This window comes from Pseudopodoces humilis, chromosome 7 (assembly GCF_049639895.1).
Source record: "Pseudopodoces humilis isolate 2021_Gansu_Grassland_sample_001 chromosome 7, ASM4963989v1, whole genome shotgun sequence".
NCBI lineage: Eukaryota > Metazoa > Chordata > Aves > Passeriformes > Paridae > Pseudopodoces > Pseudopodoces humilis.
In genome coordinates, this window is record NC_142206.1 from 42,998,242 (window position 1) to 43,025,497 (window position 27,256).

General features: G+C 38.7%; 1 protein-coding gene across 1 annotated transcript; it reads right to left on the bottom strand.

Moving 5' to 3' along the window:
* Positions 1-260: 260 nt before the first annotated feature.
* Positions 261-26,833, bottom strand: GTF2A1 (general transcription factor IIA subunit 1). Its single transcript, XM_005520210.3, has 9 exons — positions 26,658-26,833; positions 19,424-19,525; positions 17,582-17,786; positions 15,208-15,272; positions 12,994-13,069; positions 11,091-11,224; positions 9,774-10,094; positions 7,824-7,913; positions 261-4,783 (listed from the first exon to the last, which is right to left on the bottom strand). The coding sequence occupies exons 1-9, from the start codon at positions 26,685-26,687 to the stop codon at positions 4,676-4,678; spliced, it is 1,131 nt and encodes a 376-aa protein (XP_005520267.2). The 5' UTR covers positions 26,688-26,833; the 3' UTR covers positions 261-4,675.
* Positions 26,834-27,256: the final 423 nt, after the last annotated feature.

Genomic DNA, 27,256 nt, shown 5'->3' on the forward strand with positions numbered 1-27,256 from the left:
CTAAGCCTTAGGGTTACCACACTAACCTAAAGGAGAAATCCTTGAACAAATATGCAATTCTGGCCTCACAAACTGTGATTTTTTTTTATAACGTTGTGATGGTATTAAATGGGAAGTCTGCACAGCAAACTGAACAGGTGACAGTGAAATTACCTGCATGTGACAAAAATCAATTCAGAATCTTCAGCGTTATTATGGATTAGTAGTAAGTCTCATGTATGAAACAAATGCACATGCAAGATAGTAAATGAAGTGGCAAACATTTTTAAATAACATCTTTAATTAAAGTTTTTGCAAAGGCAAAATATTAAACTTAAAATAGGTCTTAGTACATCAAAATACTAAGTTCTCTAATCGTATTCCAAGCATGGCCTTTGAAACATAATATCCTGTATATCACAGAGGAGCAACCTTGATCTGCAATTGTACAGAATGAATTTTACAAACATAATAAATATATTTACCCCCTTACACATAACAGTATATGTACAACAGCAGTTGACAATAGTAGCTCAGAACAGCAAAAAAGGATAGTCCCCCACTCCATAATCTATTGGTACCCTATGCACTCTGGAACATGTCTCATTGGATGACTGTACATATAGCTAACCCAAGGTCGTTTTTCCTGTTTCAAAAAGCTCCTTTTGTTCCACAACATCTAATCCATCAAATAATAATTAAAAAACACACTGCATGAACTGCCTGAAAAAAGTAGACGACATGGAAATCAATGTACTGGTTTTTACACATTTCCCAACCAATCACAGCAATGGGAAAACGAGACTTTAAATGCCAGACACCAATACAGAACAATATGCAAGATTCTTCATCTTGTATAGTCACTAATCTCAAAGTCTGAGAAGAACTCTAATATCAGATGGGGGTGCATGGGTGGTGTGGGATGGCACACAGTAAACCTCACGGTGCTGTGTAAGGCAGCCCAGTATCAATCCAGTGTGCGTTGCCCTAAAACCACTGTCCATTTCCTGGACATCTTATTGCATTCTATTAGGAAGCTTTTGCTTTGGGGGAAATTATGGGGGCTTTATTGTTTTTAGAGGAGCTTTTATGAACTGAAGAGATTATGAACTTTAGTTAACAAGGTCTCTCAACTCCTTCACTGAAATTAAGAAATTTTACTCTGGTAGTGTTATGTGGTGACATAATTACTGCTAGCTGTCAAGAGGTGAAATTATTTTCACAGACTCAATGAAGTTTACTTTAACACTCCTAATTGTGCAGCAAAAAGATAAGAAAATATTTATTTAAAAAAAAAATCAGTTACATGACACAACATGTTTTTTTCTCTCTTATAGAAAATGTGCTTCAGAATCACATATCAATCCTGGAAATAAACTCGGACCACAACTGTCACTTTAAATAGTGTTGAGGAAACTGAATGATGATTAAATGCAAGTTGTGAGTACAATGCAGGAAACAAAGAGTATGAAATCTCAAGAAAATCTTGTTGCTAATCAGCAACTGAGGGGGAATAAAAACATATTTTATTTAAATAGTCCAATAAAGTTCATTATGTGACTAAACTCTCTATTATCTCCTTAAAAGAAAACATTTCATTTTCCACTTAGATGGTTTTAAATGATTGCACACACTAAAACCTAACAGAATTAGCAAAAAAAAGTTGCTTTTGTGATTGAAGCACTGCAGGAAATTTACTCTCTCAGGAATCATTGTCATACTGGCAAAACAGGTATTCTGCAAACTGAAAAGGCACAAGACTCAATTTTGCCCAGTTGCTCTGTAAGCTTCCATCAGCCATCATAGTTATAATTCTGAAGTTATCTTCCCCATTTTTTTTCCATCATAAAAAAGGTGCTCCATTATCTGTGCAAATTTTAACATAAGCCCTCTTGAAACCATTAATTGTTTCCATAATACTGAACTATTTAAATTGGGAAAAAAAAGAGCGCTATTTCTAAGGAGGGGAAAAAAATCACTTATGAACATGGGAATCCCTTGCCCTCTGAAAGGAATGGTTTCTTTTGAACCTAATGAAATGGTCTGTTCAGTTATATAGTTAAAACCATGATTAAAAATTCAAGTATAATAATAAAATTAAGCAAACTACATTCTTACAGCAAGCTGCTACAATAAAATGAAATTAAAACATGCTTTTTGACTTAAAAAAGGAACACTTGATGTAGCAATAAGAGCACAGTTTGGTATGTGCATGGTTTGACTGGCTTTCCCAAAACTTCACAGATATTTGTATTTGAAGACAAAACCTATCTGAAAAGCATACCATACAATTAGCTTGCAAGAGGCTGTGCAAGTTCAGAAAGCTTCTAACATTCTTCAGAACAGACTAAGCTTAATTGCCTTTAAAGCTCAGCTACCCCTTAAAAATAAATAGAGAGGCTATGCAGCTTCTAGTATATGTATGTGGGTGAGAAATATCACTAAGTTGTATGAAAACGAAGTGTTGTATAAGTAAACTAGGTTCCAGTAGTATAAAAAGGAATCTATACTATAGCTAAAGGGATGTTTTTTCCTTTTTTTTGGTTTGGTTGTGCAGCGTTATGGGAATTTTTCTGAAGTCCACTACTTAAGACTTACTGGTAACAGACATGGAAAAGGTCAGGGAAGGAATCAGTTGGGGTATTACGGATTTCCTTGCAGTTGTACATAGAAGTGTCAACAGTGGTAAAAAAATAAAATATCTGCATTGTTCAGAAGAAAGCAAACACCAATCAGTTTGAGATACCTTGTTGAAAGCCCCAAGCTAAAAATGCAGTCTAAATGATGATTCCATTACTGAAGAATCAATTAGATGAATCCTGAATTAACTTTTCACAAAGCTTATGAATGTAGACGGCTTTCTAACAACCATATGGCTCTAGACATAGCCTACAGGCAGTTTTAGTCATTATCAAGGAGAGCACAGGTGTACAAATCACAGCAATAAAACCTTCTTTACAATTTGTTTTGAATTTTCTACATATTATTGAGACTACAAATGCACTTGGAGACAAATTAATCAGAGAATGAAAATTAAAGCAGTTGTTACATATTGCTAAAATACACTTGTGACTTTGTTAAATAATGTCTCGTTCATTAAGATGTCTCATTCTCAAGAAAAAAAAAAGTCAGAAATCATGTCTGCTTCTCATGGTCTAATCTAATTTAGTAAAAATTATCTTTGTTGCGTCCTTTTTTCCTCATTTTTTCAAGCACCAAACAAAATGCAAAATTATTTTTGAAATGGTGAGCCACATGAACACTCCTTCCTCAACAGTTTCTGAAGTATAATGCCCATTCCCTCTCCTCATTCAAAAGTAACTGCATTTCCAAAAGCAGGGTTTGCAAGAATAACCCTATGCACGAAGAAAAGTTCTGCTTCTGAGGTGAGAAAGGGAAGGAGGGGGGAATAACTTTGTTGCTTTTCACAAATTGAACACAAAACCCAAACAAACAAACAATAAAAAAGGCAAGTGAAAAAGTGACTACACAAGGTTTAGTGCATCTGACTGCTTGATTTGCTGTTGCCAAGGCAGCCTAAAGATACTCTAACAAAATCTGTGTTCTCAAAAGCTGTGCAGCTCTCTTCATGAAATTCCACACCATCTGGAAACTTTAGAGAGATTAACTGCTGCAGGTAACTTCTGGCTATACTTTTTAGTAAAGCAGATCCTTGATTAAGAGTTGCAGCCAGAATGTTAGAATTTTTATGTGATTTTCTGTATTAAAAATTTAGTCATTCTTGTGGTCTATTGAATTATTTGTGGATGTCTGGACTACATACACAGTAAGCATGTAAAGGAATGCATCTATTATGGCATTGCCTAGATATTGGATTCAAAAGGTATCCAAACCCTTTAAAAAATGTTTTTCAAAAAAATCAAGGGAAACTTATTTGTTTCAATTCAGTGATGCTGAACCACTAGAAAACAGCAAGAATATAATTAACAAGTTAAGCAATCTGACTTTTATGGGGGATGAGGTGCTTCAAATTTGAAAAATGCAGCCCTAGAATAAACCTATCACATAGAATTATAAGAATTTTGAAATATAAATCATTGTTTTACCATTTTGTAACTGCTAGGAACAACAACCTGTTTATGGGGAACTGCATTGAAAACAACAAATAGATATAATAATTAATGAGCATATCAGAATTAAAAATATTTTCCTCATACAAGTTATTTAAAATTTAACACCTTAATTCATACCCTTCTGTACAAAGCTTGCACGCAGTTTCAGTAAGATTCTGACCATCCTCACTACCAAAAGGAAGTGTTCAAAGCAAAGATTTGTACACACAATAAGCATTTTCAGATTAATGATCTATCAAAGGGAATAGTTCCTTCAATCAGTGGAAGAAGTATTTTAAAATCTTAAATCAAGGGCAGGGGGGGACAAAGCCTTACATGCTAAATACCAGCTGTAGGTACCTGTATGTAGAATTGATAATTAAGGTATTCCTAACACACAAAACCAGCTCCCAGACAATGCTATAGCTGCTACAGTCCATGGCTTGCTCATCTGAAGTAGTGTCTTTGTTGCCACATTTTACCTTTGTTCCAATACTTTTGTTTATTTCTGATGTGCAGATACACATTTTGATTGGAGTATACATCCAAGTCTCAATCTTTCCTGCTTTTGTTGTGTTTTTTTTCCTTTTACAGGGAGTTCTTTTGTTTTGTCTTTTAAAACTTCACCATTCTGCGTCCCCAATGGCTTTGGAAAATACATAATCTCTTCCATTAAGATTCATGATGCCATCTTTGAGATGAAATTTCCATTTGTTTTTACTTCTGTGAATCTAAAAACAGAGCAAAAACATTAATCTATTACTCTGCATCAGAAACAGGCAATAATGTCTAAGCAAATTATAAAGGCAAGAAAAATAAAAGTAACTGTTAGACATTCGTTACTAAATTATTAAAAATACTGAGTGCCACATCCAGTCTTTCCTTAAACTCCTCCAGGGACTGTGACTCCACCATCTCCCTGGGCAACCCATTCCAATGTTTAACAACCCTTTCTGTGAAGACATTCTTCCTGATGTCCAGCCTATATGTTTAATTTAAAACTAAAAAAAAAATTGAACAAAATTCAGTCTAAAGGTGGAGGAATAGACTTCGGAAAAATTTAAAAAAAAAACCAAAAACCAACAAACCAACAACCCCACCACTACCACCACCACATACTGTAAGCACAGAGCAGACAAATACTTGCAATCTATCAAAAACTGCATCTGAAAGAGCAAAACATCACCAGATGATCAGATACTCAAAGAAAGAAAAGACTTTTCAGGAAAGCTGAAATGCTGTCCCAAAAGGAAAGTTTATCATGAACTTCTGCAGGTGGAACAAAGATGTAATTGCAGACCAAAGGTAGTCTAGAAAATGTTAAAATTTTACATAAATCATAAAAACAGGAAACCCTGCTGCAATTTTTCAATTTTTTTCAAGCATAGGAAGTCTCACCATTTACCATTAGTGCTGTAGAAACAGTAACAAAGCACCACAACAGCTATGACCATATCACTCTACTAATCACATACAGCACTGCTTGATCTGTTCTCACTTTAAGCTGAAAAAAGGAGTCAGTGGCAAAAGTCAGTCAGCAAGTGAATGAACAAGAAAAGGTCTGGTTTATATATACTACTTGCCCTACTGCATGACATTCCACAAAAATCCCTCATCAGAAACATCTGAGCTGCCATGAGCTTAGAAGGAAGGTCCTCAGGTGAATAACTGAATAAAGATGAGAAAACACAGGTAGGAACAGAGTTTTTTTACAGCAAAATGAGTTTGTTCCAGTGAAGATTTGTGCTGTTTGGATTCTACACAGTTTAAGAGCTCACTAAGGATCTGGAAAATGACAAAATGTACTGATGATATAAAAAAGCCAGTTACTGAAAAGCTGCAGAACGATGTTACTGCCCTAACTCATTGTTTAAGAAAACAATGGTGGCATTCAAGGCATACAAAGATAGTAACAATGGGGAAAAAAATCAATTTCAGTTTACATGGACAATAAAAGTGGTGGGTCTGAACTAATAAGTACAAGTCAGGAATGAGATTCCAACGTTCTAAGACTTTCCCATGAGAGTAACAGCTCTGTGATCAGTGGGGTCAAAAGCATGCACAAACTATTGCAGAATATTGCTCGACTGGCAAATAAATTGAAGTGTTACCTCTGTTCCTCCCTAAACCTTATCTACCCTTACAAGTAAGATACAGAAAAACAGATCTGGAGATTTAAAGTAAGAACAACCAAATGTCTAAACAGCTGTACAAAAAGAAAGTGCAGCTCTGATTTCAAAGATATGACTGAGAAGGGTTATGATGGTCTGCAATATCATAAACAGCACCAAGAAAGCAAAAAAGAAAAGACTCTTTAGAGACTCTTTAGGAAGTATCATATGAAACTAATGGGTTTAAAAATGAGGTGATTCTTCACACATCACACAGTGTATTTACAAAACTTCTGGTCATATGGCAAAGTTTTCAAGGATTCAAGAATAATCAAATTGAATTGATTTCTAACAAGTAGAGGAAAAAAATCCTCTGCTGGCCATTTGAGAAGAAGGCACTTTCTCCTCCTCAAGAGACAGTTCACAGAAGGACGGTAAAAAGCTCTACATGAGCATTGCTGCCTGTCTGTTCTTGTCTCATAGTTCCAGAAGTTCCAACCCACCACTGGTTGATGCAGGACACTGGGCAGGAGCAAAATATATTTTAGAGGCAAATAATGATTTCTTGAAAAGGGATGAAGTCCTTCCAGAGTATGTGGCACTGGAAATTAACAATAGACACTGTTCCCCACCAAGTTCCCACTCCTAACTTTGAAGGGGGTGAGGATTACAGAGTAGCTCCTGTTCTCAGCTTCAGCAGCTCCCAATAAGCTTTTCCGACTGCTGTTCTGAGGTCCCTCACTATTCCTTACTAATTGTCTCAAAACAGTTTTGGATTAGTCTAGGGGAAGACAGATGGCTGGGATGTAGGTCTTACATTCTGTGCTGAATCTGATGCAAAGTCTAAGCAAAGTCTGGGCATAACTGAAGACTCGGTAACACAGCCATCCTTTGCAACGTAGGAGCTTTTATTCAACAAGCTTATTTTTTTATTTTTTTCTTTTTTCTGCTTTAAAAAGGTTCCATATTCATTGTAGCCCAATTAATTGAGTAGAGGGAAAGAAAAAAATCCACATCAAATAATCTGTGTACTACCTCAGCCGAAAGGTTCTGATATTGTCTAGATACATTTAAAAGATTCCAGCACAGATGAATCCCTGCATATTCCAGGGAAAGCATGATCCCCTGTAATGACTAAATTCTTGCAAGACAGTTCAGCAGAATTTAAAGCAAAAAAAGCACAAGCATTCCACACTGCCATTTCATACAGCACAATGCATAGCACAGAAAGAACATTCTCCTCTGGTAACTATCCTATCATCCAGAAAAGATACTTTAGTCATCAAGGAACAGTTTTCTCCAAGTCTAAATCCTGATGACTACTTTTCCCATTTACAGCCACAATAAATGTATAAACTTAGTAACAGTTCACCCTTCCTGGTCCCAGAAGACTGCCATTTTATTAAAGGACACAGAAAGACACTATGAAGAAAAATAAAATGCAGCCAAATTGATTTAAGCTTTACTCATTTCCATGTTTAGCACAAACATGGTACACAAACCTGTTTTAAAAACAGTAAGTAATTCTTACATTTCCATTCACATTATAGTCTGTACAGATCTACCTGTACTTAACAGTAACAAAAATACTAAAAAATTATGATTTGATAGGAAGAACAGAGGAAGTAAAACTCTTGGACTGTTTCCTGTAGAGATTTACCTTATCATACTGGCACACAACAACATTTTCTGTATCGAATAGTTCTTGTCCTTCCTCATCACTCACATCATCTTCACTGTTCAGAGGCTCCTGAAAGAAACACATGCAAAAAGTTATGAAGGTTGGCAAGATTAGAGCTGTTACTTTGATTATTAACATAAGGATACAGTGTTGTCTACGAACTACAGGACCCAAAATGCATTTAAGGTGGGCAATATTAGGCTTTCCAACAGAGTGCTGATGCTTGCTACCCTCCATCCTGAGGAGATAACCTTATGAATTTTAGTCTGGAACTTCAGTGTCCAGGCCAGATTCTGAGCACTGCAGCCTTTTGTCACCACAACTACTCCTTCTTTCTCCTTCCCTGTAAATATTCATATAAAAGTATGCAGGATTTCATTTTTGTAAAGCATCTAGGCAATGGAAAGGTGACATCAAATGTGAATAAGCCATGGAGTTGTATTTTTAAGAGCACATAAGAAGTGATGTGATGCTAAGAATAAAACACTGTGTCTTAGTCACATTTGATGTACCAAAACTGAAAACAAACCTCAACATACACACGCTTATGTGAATAATAAACACTTCAATAGCTAAAATAACGACCAATAAGCACAGGACAACAATTTTACTTCCAAATATATAAGCTAAATGGAGGAGATGCTAGTGAGAGGTGTACTAGAGGTCCTAATTCCATTCAAAGTAATGCTATATTTAACTGAATTCAAAATCTTTAAGGAAGTGATCCACTCAAAGTAGTTGCTGAGAAGCAAAGGAAGCAAAATATAGAAGATTTCTGACATGTTGATAATGAAATCTTGGCATATAAAAAATTCCCTTCAGAATGCTATCATTAAAGTCAAGGAACATTTAAAATTTAAGAATGATGACTTATACTTCATAAGGCAACTATTAAAATATTCAAACTGACATCAATGCTAAATGACATAATAGGAAAGTGATGTGAACCCAACCTGCAATTTGTAGCAGAAAAATAAGTGTTAAGACACCACTGTAAATGTATTGCAGAAAATCTGATTATTTACAAGTTTTACCTGCATATCTTGCATGGGTTATACAGACTGAAACGCTGTCCATACTGTCATTTTAAATGGAATGAAAAATAATTTGAAAGGCTGTAGAGATGTTTGGAAGCAATCTGGCAGCTTAAAATGCATTTTAGGGACATATTTAGGGAGCACCAAGATTCCTGTCTAAGTATATAAGTACTTTTAACTTAGTAGTATTTCCCCACCCTCTTACCCATTTTATACAATTCCTTATTCTTGTGGGGCTTTTTGGTGCAACACACCAAAACTCAGTAAGAACAGCCGGCTGAAGTCCAAAACCAAGCCAACTCAAAGTCTAAATTAAGCACGTACTATTAAGAATGCAACTCACTCCTGTTCCTGTCTCCTTATTTTATTAACTCAAGGTAAGATGTGTTTCTAGAAGATGCTTTGTAACCAAATTTGAGTTCTCAAGCTTGCTCTTGTGTAACGGAAAGCAACAGAATAGCCAGTGAGATAGAGGTAGACCACATCTGTTGGTGCCACCACTGAACTAAATACTGTTCTCCTTCTTGTCAATCTTAACACCCTACTTTTGTACACACTTGGTCACAAGCAGAATTGACTACTTCTGTTTGCTCATGAAGATTACATGATTTCATGACTGACCTCTCCATAACATCAAAAATATTCCTATTGAAGTGTTTTGAATGGTGTTGGTCACAGCTAATTTTTGCTGTGTCCCCCCACCCTCCCCAGTCACATCGTTTTGCTAACACACACCACTTCCTCAACTTCAATACTGGAGATAAACAATCTTGGGTACAAGGGTAAAAGTTATATTCCCAAAATTACTGAAGTAACTGTATTATTTGATATGGATACTTTTCTTTAAAATACCGACAAAAAAATTGAAACACAGCGATAACATTAAGTTTACCTCTTCAACTTGGCCATCTTCACCCCCATCTTTTTCTTTCTCTTCCTCTTCATCATCATCATACTCTTCTTCCTCATCATCTTCTTCTTCAGATGATGTGTCCCCTGTTCCATCAACTTGGAGAACAAGTGGCGCTTGTGGTTGTGCCTGTTGTTGCTGTGGCTGCTGCTGACCAGCTGCAGGAATCTGTGCTTGAGCTGGTGCAGGGGCAGCCACTGTTGTAGGTATAACTTGAGTTTTATTCCCTGTAAACAGGATCTGCTGAGGTTGAATAATCACTCCTGTCTGCTGGGAAATCCCTCCAGGGAGAGGAGCCAAAACCTGATGGAATATCATTTTAAGTACTGTGGCTGCTAACGTGACAGACTACCACATCACAGACTCAAAGGAAACAATTAAAGCATATCAACCTGACTTGAACTAATTACAGAAGAGTTACAAATATTCCACCCATATCAGGTACATAATTTTAATCACATATCTTCTTGCACTACTTGTTGCTCATTTTCTGCATTTTGCATTGCTAAATTTAAGAAAAAATTTTAAAAGTCTATCCATTCTAAAACATGAGCAATACCACCACATCTGAGTTCCAAAGCACTGGAATACACAGCATTGGAATGTTTTAATTCAAATAAAATATTATTTTATTTTAGAAAATCTTCTATATATATAAATAATATATATAATATTATATTAATATATAATATTTATAATATATAAAAAAATTAAACTCTTTACAAATTGTTAGTCATGCTTAAACTGTACAACGGTGAAACTATGACAACATGACTTTGCTAAATTCAATGCTAACACAGTCTGGACACACAGCTGACCTTGTAGATGAACAACAATTTTTCTAAAACATACTGCACTCCCTACTACAATAAAGCAAGGACTGTCAGTCTTAGGTATTTTGTTCTGTGTGTTATGTGACTCAGAGTCATTTCAATTAATTTACAAGTATGTAGAGTAGGATTATGCAGAAAATGTAACTCATCAGGAGATGCACAAAAGAAATTTTAAACTGCAGACAGTCAGTATCTGGCAAGAATAAAAGTGACATTGAAAACAACATTTCAAAACTGTTCATTAAAAAAAACCACCAACAACAAAGGAACAACGAAATACAAAAAAACCCACCAAGAAACCCCTGCCACACTTGACACAACTTTCTTTTTTATTATTATATATATCATTATATTGTTTCTGAGTTTGTGTTCTAGTTCAACTTGCTCTCAAAAATGCAAGCCCCTTTAGTAACTACTATTATGGTTTTTTCTTCCAGGTGTACCTATTCGAAAAAGTTTCCTTTACCTGCTGAATAACAGGTGCTTGTACTCCACCAGGCTGCATTTGGGGTATAACCTGCTGCTGTAGAACCACTGGCTGCTGTGGTTGAATAATATACTGAGCTCCATTTGCAGTTCTAACTACTTGGAGGATCTGGCCTGTAGTAAAATAAGTATCAAATTAATCAAATGTACAAGTTCACTTTTAAAGTTACCTTAATTTAGAAGCTTGTTTCCTGGAAAAATACCAAAGGCAAAAGAGAGAAATACTAAAATGATTCACTTTTATCAGTGAAAAGTCAGTATGCAATTGCACTTGTGCCAGAAACAAAGAATAGGGTTGTGTACCATCTAAATATGATCATGAGGTATGCAATCCAAAATAAATTTAGTTTTACAGACTAATCCTTTAGCACAGCAGAGTATTTTAAATAATAGCTACCACTTACAAGCATACCTCCTATTTTAAAAGGCAGATTTTACAGCTGGAAAGACAAATTATCAAGAAGCAAAATCAATGTACAGATATATTCACAATATAAAAACTCTATCCATGCTAACACCATGGTATTTCCAGGGTCCTGTGAAATGATGATCCCTCCTCAGAATTTTTTCTTAATTGGTACATTGCAAGAAACTCCTAGAAGTCCGTAACTTTCTTTACAGTATTACTTGCACATATTTTTTGGAAAAAAATAAAAATCAGTTCTTACACTTATTGTCCACCCTTCCTTTCAGCACTTGATTTCCTTTTGCTATCCTTTAGCTTTACCATTTTATACCCTTCATCACTTAACAAAATACATCCAGGAAACAAACACACACTTGGAAATAGCCTGAAATTCTGAAAAGAGCTAACACACTCCAACATTAGTTTTTTTCACATTTCTTATCAGAGAGGCGAAGTAAGAAGAGAGAAGAAATTAAATTAGATAATCCTGAACTTTATACATTTCCCTCAGATAGATTTCCTGTTCTCCACAACAAAATGCAAAGCCCTACTTACTGAAACAGTTAAATGCACAGGAAAGAAGGGATTTCCCTAGCCCTAGTCTAAGAAATTACTATAAATGTTCAAACCTGAAGTATTACTACAAAAGAAACAAATGTAGGCTGCAGATTATTCTGTGTCATAACAAACATAAACATTCTTCCTTAAAACTGGGAAGATTTTGATTTTTAGAAGAGCTGCACATTTAAATTTTACTTCAACTATATATCATTAAGTATTACAGTGTTTAAAACAGGACAGTTAAGTCCCAGGTAATTTTGAGCATAGGTGAACTACTCTGGCAAAAGCAGCAACTAGATCTAGAAAATGAAATTTCTCAGGCCCTTCTTTACTTCCTGTGCAGTACAGATCTATAATCAGGTTTATAAAATCAACATAATATGAAAGTACATGAAATATCAGCTGTGCTGCTCATCAAAGTAATATGTAATTAAGTTCTAAATGCATGGCATAACAGTTTTTAGAAACTATAAATATGAAATAAAGTTAGCATTGCTAGCAAAGTTAGAAATTCCACTTTGCAAGCGTAACAGGTACAAGAAAACCTTGGGACATTACTCTTCTGAAGTCACAGCAGTAGTGATCCTACTTTTATACCCAGCACAGTACCTGAGCTTGGATCATGCATCACAAAGCCCAGATTTACACAAAGGGGAAAGACAGCATGTGTGTCTAGAACTTCTCTAAGTGGGTAAAATTTACACAGATTCTAACCTACCACACTGCTAGGGCACAACCACAAGGTTCATAAAGTCAGTGAGCAAAAAGTGCAGGAATCAAGCAGAGACTGCACTACCTTGTTAGGGTGGATTCCCAGACCCTGCTTTTTAGCAGTAAATAACAAGAAGTAAGGCCCAGAATGCTTCCCTCTCAAACCCCCTTGAAATTGCAGTTTGTTCTCAATATTAAGAGTTACCTGAATTTGTAAGTATCTGCTGAACTGGAGTAACACCAGCGGGAAGAGCCAATGTAGCTGCAGTGGCTGCAGCACTCTGAAATACAATAAAAACTTTTCTTAACCACAAAGGTACTATTGACAGTGTTTCATCTCACAACATGCTGCCTGAACATAACAAACCTTTTACTGCTGTTTACAGTGTTTGCACAAAAGTTCCTGCAGCTATTGAAATGCAGGCATTTCAACAGCACATGATACTACATATAAAAATGATTTTGTTATCCTTCTTTAATAGTAAGAAGACTAAAGCAAAATCACTAAATATCACATCTTAACACAACTCCATGTGGTTTCTTGGTTTATCTGCAAGTTCAGCAGATAAACCTCTGCCTTCTCTGCTGACCTACTAATACAGCAGAGCACTGCATTACTCATGTGGCAACTCTAGTCACACTTTTCCAAAGCAGCTAAGGCTATGGGCCTACAAGTCTGAAGAAATAAGGTATTGAAGCAATGATTATGTTCGCCTGTCTTGTTTTCACAGGGCACAGTAATCAGGTTTGCACTCTCCTTCATTTTGCAACTGATTTGCATGTCAAGTCCCACATCACACAGCTCCTTCGAGTGAATCTACACATACTGTGTACTGACCACAGAATGACCAATTTTTTCTCTCAAGACAGCTGGCACAAAGAGAAAGTGAAACTATCAATGAGTAATGATTTGAACCTGCAAGGAAACTCCATTCCAACACATTATGGGAACTCCAAACACAAAAATCTGTATTAAGTCCTTAACTTGCAAAAGATGATGGACTTCTCTAGAGGCCTCTCAATTTCAAGGGTCCAACTTCAGCTGCCTACAGAAAAGCCTCCCTTCCCCTACTATAAAGGAACCAAGGCTGATTATTCTTTGTTACTGAAAGGACTCAGACTTCACTACTGAGTAGAGTGCGTATTTCCTGTTTAGAATAAACAGGATCTCCCCATATTGTCTAGCCAATATAATAGCTGTATTTGTCAAGATTAGAGATCACCACACAAAACTAAACATGCTTGTATGCATCCTCACATCCCAGACAAAGAGAGATGAATGAACTCTTATTACTCTCTGTCTTCCAAAATACTTAGTCTGTAAGATCCACTCATTTATATCAACTTAAATGCTTCTAATAAACACAAACCATATTTCCAAATTGATTGTAACTCTTTGCTGAACAGTAGTTTTCTGTGGTATACTAAGCATCAATATTTTGACAGCAGTGGAGTTAAAGTTTGGCATACTCATTTTTTCTATACCATGAGATAACTGAGACAGGACAAAAACACATTTAACTGTTGGACTTGTGAAGTTACAAATCCCACTGAAATGGCTGTCAAATGTAAGAAAAAGGTGAAAACTTATGTGCTCTTTGTGCGTAAATCATGCTATTCAAGTAACAAAGCTCAGGCTCTTTTCTGTAGCAAGATCAGGAGCTAATGGAAAAGTAAAAGCTAAGAGAAGGCTGCTCCAGCTTCAAAACTTGTTGCAGCATGAAATTTTGCTTCCTGGGCTTTTACCATAGAAGTGGTAAGAATGTAAAGAATTTTGGTCATAATACACATATTAAACTTTTAACAGAGGTTGTCTTCAAGGCTTTGCAAACAACTTACTTTTCTTTAAATTAAACCAGGGCCTTTAAAGCAAGGTAAGATAAGGAATATTAACCTTTAGAGATGGAGAGTGCAAGAAAACTGTAAATTACCAGACTCAGCTTTATACGTTGTTACATAATTAGTGAATCAAATTAATGTGACCAGCCAAGATCTATGTGAAATGCTAAATCATCTTTCATTCAACATAAATTTAATTTTCAGCATATTTAATGCTTTTTCCTATATCTAGCAAATACATTATGCTTATATCAGTTGATGGTGGTGTACTGGTATATAAGCATATCATCAAGGAGATCCATACCAGCAGTATTCCAATTTCTGATTTGAAAAAAATTTTGGTTAAACATACTTTGATCCTCTGCTTAAATAAGTCCTACATTTGTTAGCAGAACTGAAGTTACAGATCACTGTTCCTAGACTGTAAGTGCAGCAGCAAAACTCAGAAAGGTGGCAGATAGATTTAGCAGTGTGTCCTAAATTACTTTTAAGTATCTGATGACTAATAGAAGTTTGTATTTACTATTTAATCAAAACAGTTTCCATAATGACAGTCTAAGCCTGTATAAGCTTTTCTTACCATGCCTGATGCATTCATATGTGGTATCAGCTTAGAATCTGGCACAATAACCTGCTGCTGAGGTGCTAGAAACAACAAAAAAAACACATCATTTAACAAAAAATGCACAATCTACTAATTAACATCCAAGCCAGATCAACTTAGAAAGAGTATTACACAAATGTCAGCTGAGCTTCATCACAAAAAACAAATACTACACGGTCTCCAGTCTTAATAAGTTTTACTCTCAAGACAATATTCAACAGCAGCTCTGAGGGGTGATATGACTACTTTGCCTTTACAGGTCTTATTTCAAGGACTTCAGTTAGCTATTCTTAATCTACATAAAGCAAGATTGAAATGTATTTCTGAAATTAAAGGTATTAGTGAGATGTTGATAAAATTTATGATGCCGAATATCAGAGTTCTTCACAAACAAAAACAGTTAACTCTTAAAAAAGACTTAAGCAAGGATTATTCCAAGATGAAGAGTAACAGGATGCTACGGTTAGCCCGAGCTATGCAGTCAGCATAGCTTTAAGCTCATGGTCTTCACTGTCTTTCTAATGCTGCAGAAGCAGATGAAAAGTGACAAACCACCTCTCCCATACAACAAAGCAGTTTTGGTGTGCTAAAGGAAAGAGGTAGCTAAACTATGCCAACAACCTGTTGATCACGTGGAAGTGCATACGTTCAAGTCCACGGAACAAGCAGGTTGCCACTGCTATTACCAGTGACAGTAAACTTGACAGTGACAGAGCAATTTGAAGTAATTGATCACTGACAAACTATTCTCCATCCAATCCTTTAAACAAACACTTAAGAATATTAGGAATAAGAGTTTCTGGAAAAGATTCTGGGGTAGGTAGCCTCACAACCTGTACACAGATCTGAGGGCATCTCCAACTTTAACGGAAATGAAGGAGGGCAAAAGATTAAGAAAATCTCGTGAATCTGTGCCAGGAGCACAGAAAGGACAGCAGGAATCACCACGTCGATCATCCTGCTCCCTCCCCGGGACTGCACCAGGTCACATGAGGAACTAGTATACCATCTCCACCATAGAACAGGGGAGGTCAAGTAATTCATAAAACTGTATCTCTGTGACAGAAGTGCTTTGATATCCTAATTTCATTTAGTATCCGTGCTGTCATTTAGTCGTAAGCCACAACACTGTGCACCACTAAGTCAGCTGTAGTGTGCTACCATCCGGGAGCACAGGGAACAAACACCTCCATGTTGCAGCGCCGGGAAGGCGGGCGAGCGGAGCGGCGGCCGCCCCGCCAAGGGACCGCCAGAGGGCGCGGGGAGCGGCCGCTCCCGCCGAGGCCCCGAGCCCTTGCAGCCGCCGTGCTTATTGAGACACCATCGTCCCAAAATTAATTTTGTACCAACACACTAAACTCATTCATGTCTAGCCAAAATAAAGCATACTATAAGAAGAAAACAAGCAGCCAACACCCATCTTTCCCTCCCTGTCAAAATGTGCCCCAAATCAACCACAAAACAAAAACAACCAAAAAGACACCAAGGAAAAACTAGTCACATTAGTTCTATACTCTGCTGAAAATATGGTGGTTGGGTTTTGGCTGGCTTGGGGAGGAGACAGCGAGGGATAGCAACCCATATCTATCTTTCGTGCCTATGACAACTTATGTTTTCTGATTCATTAAATCTGACAAAAACACTGAAGTCTGAGACTATCACAGGTAAATATTTTATGTCACAAATTTAATAAACTGAAAACTCAGTCAAGCCTTTCATGGGTGGCAGATATGTTTACTGAGCATATATGCAGTAAAATTCAGTAGTATTTATCTCAGTTTGAAAAAGAAATTATAACTGCTGAAAATTTTTTTTCATTAAACTCTTAATGAATACGCAAGACAGTTATTACAAGAAACACTACTGCTATGTCTAGCTAAAATATAATTTACTCATCTATATAGTATGCAATCTTAAGACCAAAAAATACCTACTCAGACTATTATACAAGTATTTCTCATGTTTTAACATTTGAGTTATGCTAACCAATAATGTTTTTTTGAAATAATTTGCTCCTAATGACATTACCACCTCATGACTAAACTGTCAACTGTTTATTGGCTTGAACTTAAGAGCTGCTAATGGAATTTTTAAAGTTGTGCATTCTGAAAGCATATTATGCTATAGGAGACCAAGATAAGAATTCAGCCTTTTCAAAATCTTCTGAAGAACATGACTTAAATACCAAAACACTTTCCACCAAGACAGCTTTCTTGATCCGTTCAATAGAGGCCAAGTAGGAAGACAAAGTTAACCATCAAACAAGCATCCTGCCCTACATTTAGAATACGCTAAGGAGCTGGACTAACTTCAGAGAGTTTTGCCAGAGTGTTCAGAAATTAAGTCTGACCTTGCTGAGATGCTGGAATAAGGACCTGTTGTGGCTGAGACTGCTGCTGCACAGTCTGCTGTGGCTGAGGTGTGTGATGGTGGTGGTGATGATGCTGCTGTTGCTGCTGCTGCTGTTGCTGTTGTTGCACCTGCAATAAAAGCTGCTGCTCTTCTGAATGGAAGCCATCTACAGCCTTAGACTGCATCAGCTTGTTCTCCCACAGCTAGTTTGGAAAAGGAAAGAAAAATATCTGTGTGTAACTTTTACTCTACAGGACTTGTAACAATATAATGACAGTAGTCCAAAAACGAGTTTTACTGTTTATTTTCTGCAAAAAGCCCAAAAAGCCTTCAGGTGGATATAGACAAAAGATAACTCCACAGAGTTAAGAAAAGGAATTAAATAGCCCTTGTCAATCCAAGCAGAAACTTTAACATTCTTTCTTCCAAGTGTGGAAGATTCACAACAACCCTGATAGAAGCATGAATTGAGATAAACTGGTAACTTTAAATAAGACTTCAAGTTTTCCATTTCTGATATTCTTTCTTTCTTACCTCTTTAATCACAAAAATAATTCTTTATTTCAGCTTTCCTCAAGCCATTTCTTCTTGGAACTTGTCAATAAAAGTTCCTTAAAGACTACTGCCTCCTACAACAGAAGCTACTGGTATACCTAAGATAATGCCTCTTTTTAAAAGATACAACTGGATCATTTATCCAATTTTTACCACAGTACCAAATTCAGTTTCTACAGCCCCACAGTTCTTTATATCAGCTGACATGTCTCCAAAGGACAGACACAGATGCAAAAAAGCAGCTCTTGTAAAAAGAGCAGCACGAGTATTCTCTAATACATCAGAGTCTAAAAGACTCCAGGCACCCAGGAGTCATGGTTTCAAAATCTGCTTAGGGCTCCCTGCCTCTTAATTTTCCTTTTTGTCTCTTTCCTCATTAATTTTTTTCTGACATCATTTGCAGAACACATCTGTAACACAAATACCAAAGCACTTCTTTTATAGTGTTCACTGTGTTTTTACCAAGACAGGTCATGGTCTCATGGGAAAAGTCTTCATCTGCTTCTGTCTAGTCAAATTCAAATTTTGTTTCCCACTCCATCCACTTTTTAATATTTCAAAAATATTGTGAATGTGGGACACCATGCTCACTGAAGAAGACAAAAACTCACCTACCTTTCCAGTTTCCTTTTTTTTTGCTGTTTTGTTTTCCCCTTTTTTCCCCCTGCTTTTTTCCTTCGCCTTTGAAGGGTTTTTTTAACTCCTGAAGAATTTGAAGAAAGCCATAGGAGGCCCACTAGAGCTCATGTTAACATCCTGCCTTTATTTTAGGTCTTTGATTCAAACACACCACATGTAAAACAATTCTGAATCAGAGCTTCAGGCAAGTGTGATGCATACAAGTGTGATTTATTACATACCAACCCCCCAAATGAAAATACTTTTGCAAACAACAAACCATACGTGCAAAAATCTGAAAGTGTATCCAACAATTAACTTCTCTTTAGAAAGACAGTAACATCAAGCAGTGCAGGCATTTTATTTTTCCTGCAAAGAAACACTAAGAACTGTCTGTCTCTAAAATAAATGTATTTTTCCCTTTTTTAAAGATGCAGTGTTTTGGGGATCAAAGTAACACTGCATTCAGATGACTGGTATCAGATTAGGGAAAATAACAGGGTGAGCAGATCTATCTACACAACAGTACAATTCAAATGATATGGGGTTATAGATTACAGTGCTTAATTAACTAAAAATTAGTATTTCTGCTGTGAACAACAGTAGCCAGATTTGGAAACTAACTGCTATATTGGTGTATTAAAAAGAGCTTTTAAGTTCGACTTACTGTTTTGAGTTCCATGAGAACTTGTTCATCCACTCCTTCATCCAGAAAAACTTCTCTGACATCATTAATGACATCTTCAATTACAGACCTGTACAATTTAGGCTTTAAAAAAAAAACAGTAACTAGTCAGCACTGTTTTCAAAAAAATCTGCCACTTTAACACCAAAATAAGATTTCCCCCCACAAAACAAACCTGAATTTCAGAATATACCACATGTTTCCGAGTGACTGAAATATCCAGGAAGGTATAAATCAGGAAGAACAGCTCAAACAAGGGGAAAAGGGAAGGGACTGCTCACAATATTCTCTGACGTTACTACAGCACTAGAGTTATCAAGCCATGAAGAATGTAACTTAAAGCAGAGAAAAGGAGATTGTTTTCCATTCAGTCAATTTGTTTTCTGCTTGCAAATGTATATCCTAAACATGCAAAAATGCTTGGATGTGTGCAAAATGCATTAAAGACCGTACAAATTCTGAAGTGTAATAAAGACAGGAAAAGAAACTTCCTAGTGCTTACTAGTCCCACAGGCACCAAGTATGGCTCAGAATGAGCTGAAAAATATTGAAGGATCAAAAAACTGGAAGGATTCATGTAAATGTTCTATTCTTCCTTACGTATTTGTTTCAGGAACTCCTTAAGACAGGATATTAGGCTAGATAGATTTCTGTTTTCAATCACCACTTATGCTTCTACATTTCAAATTCTTCACAGGGAAATACTTAAAATATGTTATTATTACACTGCTTTCACACCTAAACTATCAAAGAAAGCGAATTGTCAGTTCACTAGATTGCCAAGAGGTTCTGGAGCCTCCATTCCTGCAGACACTCAAAAGCCATCTGGACATCATCCTGGGCTCTAGTTGGCCCTGCTTGTGCAAGGAGCTTACAAGACTTCTAGAGGCCCCTTCCAACGTCAACCATTTTGTGAATTTTAAAACGAAGGTACAATTTAAAATAGAGAATGTAAACACTTAACATTATCAATTAAAGAACAAAGTTTAATTCATAGAACTACATGAGAACTGTATTATGCACATGCTGTGCCTTTTAAATAGTAGGGCTTGGACCTCTCTTTGTATATACCTCAATGAGCTTTTGGCTAGGCTTAAATATATGTGCTATCTAATTGCAAAGTAGCACTATAAGCTGTATTATTGTTGATCTATCTTGCAGCCTGCAAACCACATATACTTCACTGCCCAAGGCTGCTCCTTGGGAATGCAAGTACACCAATTTTAAACTACCAGCAACTAGCCACAAGTTTCTCTAAACTGTCATTCTCCTCCCAGTTAGCCCCACTGCCTAACTCCCTTAAGCAATGCATCCTGAATGATGCCACACACATCTGATATGTTGTATATATGCAAAAGAATCATCCTGTACTGGTGCAGTGGGTTTGGCACTCCAAGAAGGCTGTGCCTCCAATGCACACACAGGAAATCTGCACCAAACACAAGCAGGTAATCCGGAGGTGCGAGAACTACACAAATTTACTTAATGTATTGAAGGATCTATTTTATGTCCAAACATTCTCTTAATGCATTCCAGAAGTGCTGAATTTGTTGCAGACTTGCTAAAAATTTCACAAGTTATGGAACTGTTATGCCTAAATTATGGAATAATTTAGGGAGACTAGTAACCCGTGGTTTACTAATCCAGGGAAAATCTGAGTGGTCAATAAGCACAAAAAAGAAGCTGAATATTTTTACTTTTAGAAGTTGGGGGAGAAAAAAGGAAAATAAAACTTAAGAAAATGCATAAAGATTACAAAACATTTGGAACCTGGAAATAAGTAATCTGATGGCTGCTTAGTGCATTATGTCCTTACTGTTTAAAAAAAGCTCTGCACCAGAGCATGCTCAAGTTGTTTTTTTTACAACTCCTGCCCCAGCCCCTCCTCCGCAAAAAGAAAAAGAAGTGCAAAAATAAACCAAAAAACCCCAACAAAACCCAACATACCACTCTACGTTACTGATCACATTTTAGCTTTAAAACATGCTGCACATGCTTAATATTACTGCAAGTCAAGTAGCTGAAATGTTATCATTCATTCTTTTGTTACTGGTCTTCAATAAAAAGAACCAAACAAAAAACAAACAAAAAAACCCAACAAAATAAAAACAAACAAAAAAAGCCCCCAAAACCCCCCAAAACAGTAATTAAAAAAAAAAAAAAAACAACAACAACTAAAAATTTCTGGCTTCAGTAACAGACTGTTTGCCATCCTTGACAACTACATTTACTCAGAACCTATGTCCACAACTTAACTTCTCCAAAAGAAATAAGACATACCATTGTGCATTCTCTCTTATCCAGGTTTGAAATACTACATTAACTGAGGCTATAAACATTGAAACACACATTCAAAGCCAGATCTCTTGAGTGCTAGTATTTTAAATCTGTGTAACAACTCATAAATACCAAGCACCATTAACAAGATTATTTTTCCACTTAATTCATAACAGATGCAAAAAGACATTCTATTTAATAACATTAAGCCCTATTATTTCTATAATTAAACAAATTGCATGAAGCTTATACAATTCAACTAACACGGAAATACTACTTAACCTATTCCATATATTGTTCTTTATTACATTAAAAGCATCTGTTCCTTAATGCCAAAACCACATGCTTAACCTCAAGCATGTAAGTTACTTTATTTAAGTCAAGAGAACTACCTGTATGCCTCAAATTACAATCAAAATTCCTGCAGGATGGATGGTGCATTTTCTCCTTTAATCCTCCTCTCCCTAAATTACCTATTAAGTCTACTTTTCTAATAAAACAGATTTTACACAAACAGGCCCTAATAATTTCCACCAGTAGCTACTTCCTCCTACCTCCACAGTCAGGTATTTTTGTAAGGTTTATTCACAAAGCCTTCTGAGTCTATAAAGACCTATAAGAAAGATACCAACATTCAGCAAAGTGACTCCACAGCCCTAGAGTCTGCTTGGGAATTTCCTTTTTTCCCTTGGTAGGTAAGAGAAAAAACAAATTCAAGCAGATACTGGTTTCTAGTGTCCAGCATTAGCTTAGCAAGACCTCAGAAAGGCAGGTTAAGAGCACAGATGTGCACTGTGCCACTGCTGACACGGGATCCTTCTGCATTACTTCCAACAGTCCAAGCAAGCAGATAAGTCCCCCAAAACAGGACAGTCCTGCAGGGTTGGAGTAAGCCAAGTGCCGTGTTGGTTAACCAGCCCACCAGCAGTCTGTACATACATGAATTCCTCTGCATGAGCTCACTGCACACTTAAGTCTCAAAATGGGTCAGAATTTTTGGACACTGTTCCAATCACACAATAATATACATGATACACTCATGGCTCTGTGATTAGGAGGAAGAAAAGAGAATAAAACATTTGCATGTTTATAATTAAACAGTGTCTGTCTGATTTTCACCTATACATATTTACATAATACTCAGAAATACCCTATTCCAGTTCAAATTCTCTTTTGTATACTCCTACTGAACATCCAGCCCAGGTGGAACATCTGCCACACTAGTGACAGCAATGCCTTCAAGAGACATTCACAGTGGAATTCTGAAGAGTATCACAAAGTGCTCATTTCCTACCTCAAAACAGGCATATCCAGTAAAATTACAAAACAATCTTTGGAATTTCCAGACTTTAAAAGAATGCACACTGTACCGTTTTCAGCATACACTAAGTGTTAGCTTTAAGCATTATTTATATGATGCTGAAGCTGTTTATATAAGCCATCTAAGACTCTGGAGTCAAATGACAAAACTATTTGCATCCACCGCTTACTCAGAAAATAAACAAGGTAATACAATTACTGAGTAAGTCTAAAGATGGGATAGTAGGTGTGCTTTCCAGTAAGGTTCTGCATTCAGTCCGAGAAAGCAATGAGAACAAATGGAAACTTTAAAGATTGCTATTAAAATAATTGTGCTTTCATCTGGTTTATATTAAAGTGTCTCCCTCATAAAGAGTACATTGCTGTAAATGTCAAGCTCTTTTAAGAGCAAAATACTCAAATCACTCTTCAATAAACACTATTCCAAGCACTTACTACAGATTAAAGACAACAATTAAAATTCCTGATTTATTAGATACAACCACAAACACATAGAAGAGATTTGGAATCTACTATTTCCCCCTCCAGGAACATAAGGGAATGATTATATTTTACTTTCTCTGTGCATCTTGAAAAGAAAACTCTTGAGTATGGTGACACTGCTACACACACACTCCATATCCAGGAGCAACCAGCAAGCTATTTTAAGAACTGCCACATGCCTTTGGGGGCTTACACTTCCTACATTCCTTTTACTTCAAGGGTATAAAAACTGCAATTCTCTGTAATTATTATCACAACACTTGGGATTTCAGCAGTTTGGGTTTCCAATAACCAACATATTACGGAGAGACAGACCACAGCATGCTTTGTACATCTGACAACAGTTTGTTCCTAGTTGCTTCTGCAGCTCTCCCTGAAACTCTGCTAATCCTTCTCCCAGCCGTGCAGTTACCACTGTAAGCCAGTCAAATGCAGCCAGCAGAGCACACTGTAAAGGTAACTACTTCTAGTCACAATTACATTTAGATGTGCATAAAAAAAAGTAACATACGTAATGTACATTGAAAGCATTCTGAGTTTTATAATGTTGTGGACTTGTACAAATAAATTACCTTTACCACCTGTAAAATCTTATACTATGTATAACTGTTAACATCTAATATTTGTCCTTTATTACAGAGAACAGATTTCTAGCAATTCAGATTTGATCAGATGCTGACATGATGCCACTGACACACTAGGCTCCAAGTCCAACTTCCTCAAGTCACGTGGTTGCAGCATTTCAAAATGTTCCTTCCTACTCATCTTTGGCAATCCTTGGGTAAGCAATGTATTTCTTGCAACCGAATGAGACCCAATTTGACAAAATTGTAATTTTACTACTTAATTAAAAATTAACCTAAAGCATACCTATCAGAAGCAGGCTCATTTTAAGCTTGGCTTTTACTATTCCAAACACCATTCAAAAGAACTTCCAGGACAGAAATACAGTGAAAGAAACCAAGTCTTAGTAAATTGTTGAGTCAAAAATATTTACAAGTCCTCCAGATATTCAATGTACGTATTTTTTCCTATTCAGTACTACCCTGGTAAAGAAAGAGAAGCAAAACCTGTAATTTACTATACAGAAATAAAACCCTTTCTTACAATAAAAACACAGATCACTAAGTTTATAAACAGAAAGACAACGAAGATTCAAATTACACACAGTCAATATGCATCCTGCTGAGCAACTGCCCTCTGTGTAACAGCAGACTACTTTCCTAAAATTTCCTGATACAAAAGCTGACAAAATATCAAATCAAAGATGTTTCCTTGCAATTACAAAAACTTAATTCACAAGCAGGTCTGTAACGTTTCAGATTAAAAAAACAAAACTAACATGCTTTGCATTTTCTTTTGTATATTTTGTCGTATACCAAATACTGTAATGAGACTAAGTAGTGAAAATTCCAAAACCACTGCTCTGCCTGGACTGCAATAAAATATTTGTACACTTTAGGCACCAGAAAGACACATAAATCATTGAGCAGCATCTGCAGCCCATGACCCATGTACAAAACTTGAATATTAACTTCGCTTTCGGGGACACAGCTGTAGTCAGACCTTGGCAAAGTGCCATAAAATAAATACCACAACTCTCCTTGATACACTGGGTAAGAACCGTTTAAACACTCCTTTACACACGTAACAGAAAAGCTACTTTTAAGACTTTACGAGAGTACAAGAACGTGTGCGAGCTGTACGCCAAGGACAAAAAAAACTCAAACCCTAAACAAACAAAAAAACCTCACAGCAAAACCCAAAACCAAACAAGCAAAATAAATTTAAAAAAAAAATTAAAAAAAAAAAAAAGGAAGGAAAAGGTAAAACAGAGTCAAATGCAGGAGGAGATGAAAACTGTCTTTGTGCAATGCGTAGAAGCAAAGGAAAGCCCATTTACATGGGCTAGGAGACACCCTCGCCCCCGCAAAGCACCGGCGCTCCACAGTCCGGTGGCGACGGGGCCGGGCGGCGCGGAGGGAAGAGAAAGCGGTGGGCAAGGCCGGTTGGATCCGAGGGACAAGCCGCCCGTCTCCCAGCCTCCGCCGCGGACGCATGCACCTCCCAGCCCGCGCTCCGCAGCTCGCTCCCTATTTAAAGGCTGATGTGGTGTTTAAATGGAGAGGCGGTGACGTGGGGCTGGAAAGCACCTTCCCATCCTAGCAGAGTCTATATTAGAGAGCGGCAATAGCGCTATATAAACAGGGCAGCCACAGGGAGGAGGAACACAAGGAGCAGGGAGGCAGAAAGGCAGGGGGAAGCCATGATGGATCTGAGAGCCACAAACAAGGGGGCCGAGCCCGCCGCCGGGACGCCGGGTTTGTCTCCTCCAGCGCTTCGGGGCGGGGGTCGCGGCCGGGGGCGCGCCGGGGAGCGGAGCGGCGGCCGGGGGGGCTCGGTGGCAGCGCAGGTCTGTGTGACTGCTTGTTGCAAACCTCTGTGAGTACAAGTGCAGCAGCGAGCCACCCGCCAAGGTGCAGAAAGCACGAGAAGGGAACGGGGGAGAGGTTGGGGTTTTTTTCTTTTTTTTTTTTTTCTTTTCATTCTCTCTTTTTAAAATAAATACTGCCTCGCTCGCCAGAGTTGAGGGCTTTCGCTCGGCTTAGCCGATCCTGCCGGACTGGGAGAAGTGCTTTTCAACCATCGTCTCCTTCTTACAAAGCAACATAAAATGGCTCCAGCGGAGCCCGGGCGGGCTTCCCCGACACCGCAAAACCGAAACCTGGCTCGGGCGCTCCTACCCCTGGTCTCGGGGCGGGCGTTAGCGCCCGCGCTCCTCCAGCTCTCGCCCCTTCCCCGGGCGCCTCCCGCCGGCGGCGGCGGCGCCCCCCGCCCGACGGCCCTTCCTTCCCTTCCCCGCCGGACCCCCGGCCTCCCCGCGGGGCCGCCCCCGGGCCGCCGCCCCGCGCCCCCACCGCTCCGCTCCCGTCGCCTCTCTCTCCCCGCCGCCGGGCGCCACAAGTTGGCTGCCGCCGCGGGGGCGAGGCTGCCCCCCGCCCCCCGCCGCCCCTGCCCGCCGGGGGGCCGGGACCGCCCGAGGCGGGCGGCGGGAGGGAAGGGAGTGCGGGGCCCGCCGGCCACCTCCGCCCACGCTGCCCCCGGGGCCCCCCTCGCCCCCCGACCCGGTCCTTACCACGGGGTTTGTGTTAGTCGAGCTCGCCATGTCCCGAGCCCCCCGGGACGCCCCCAACCGCGGGGGGGGGAGTCGCCCCTAAAACAATAAACCTGCCCGGCTGCGTCCCCCCAGCGCCCGCGCGTTCCGCCCCGGCTCACGGGCGGCCCCGCGGCCTGTGCCGGGCTCGCTCGCGGCCCCGGGGCTGCAGCCGCCGCGCTGCCGCCTCGCCCCTTTATATAGCGCGAGTCGAGCGCTGCGCGAGCGGCCGGCGAGCGGGGGACGCGGGCGGGGGGAAGCGAGGTACCGCGAGAGCTGCCGCGAGACCGCGCCGGGCCCGAGGCGTCACGTGGGGCGCCCCGCCCTCGCCGCCATGACATCTATCGAGGCGGAAGTGGCTGCGCGGCCGGGCCCTATCGAGGCGGAAGTGTCTCCGCCGCTCTCCGGAGAGCCATCCCCGCACGGGCTGTGACGTCACGAGGCGCGCGCGGCAGGCGGTGGCCGGGTGTTCCGTTGTCGCGCGCGGGACGGGAAAAGGGAATCGTTTAATTTGGAAAGGCCCTGTGACGCCATGCAGTCGTGCCAATGACCGAACATCCCCGTGTCTGCTAGGCCACGGC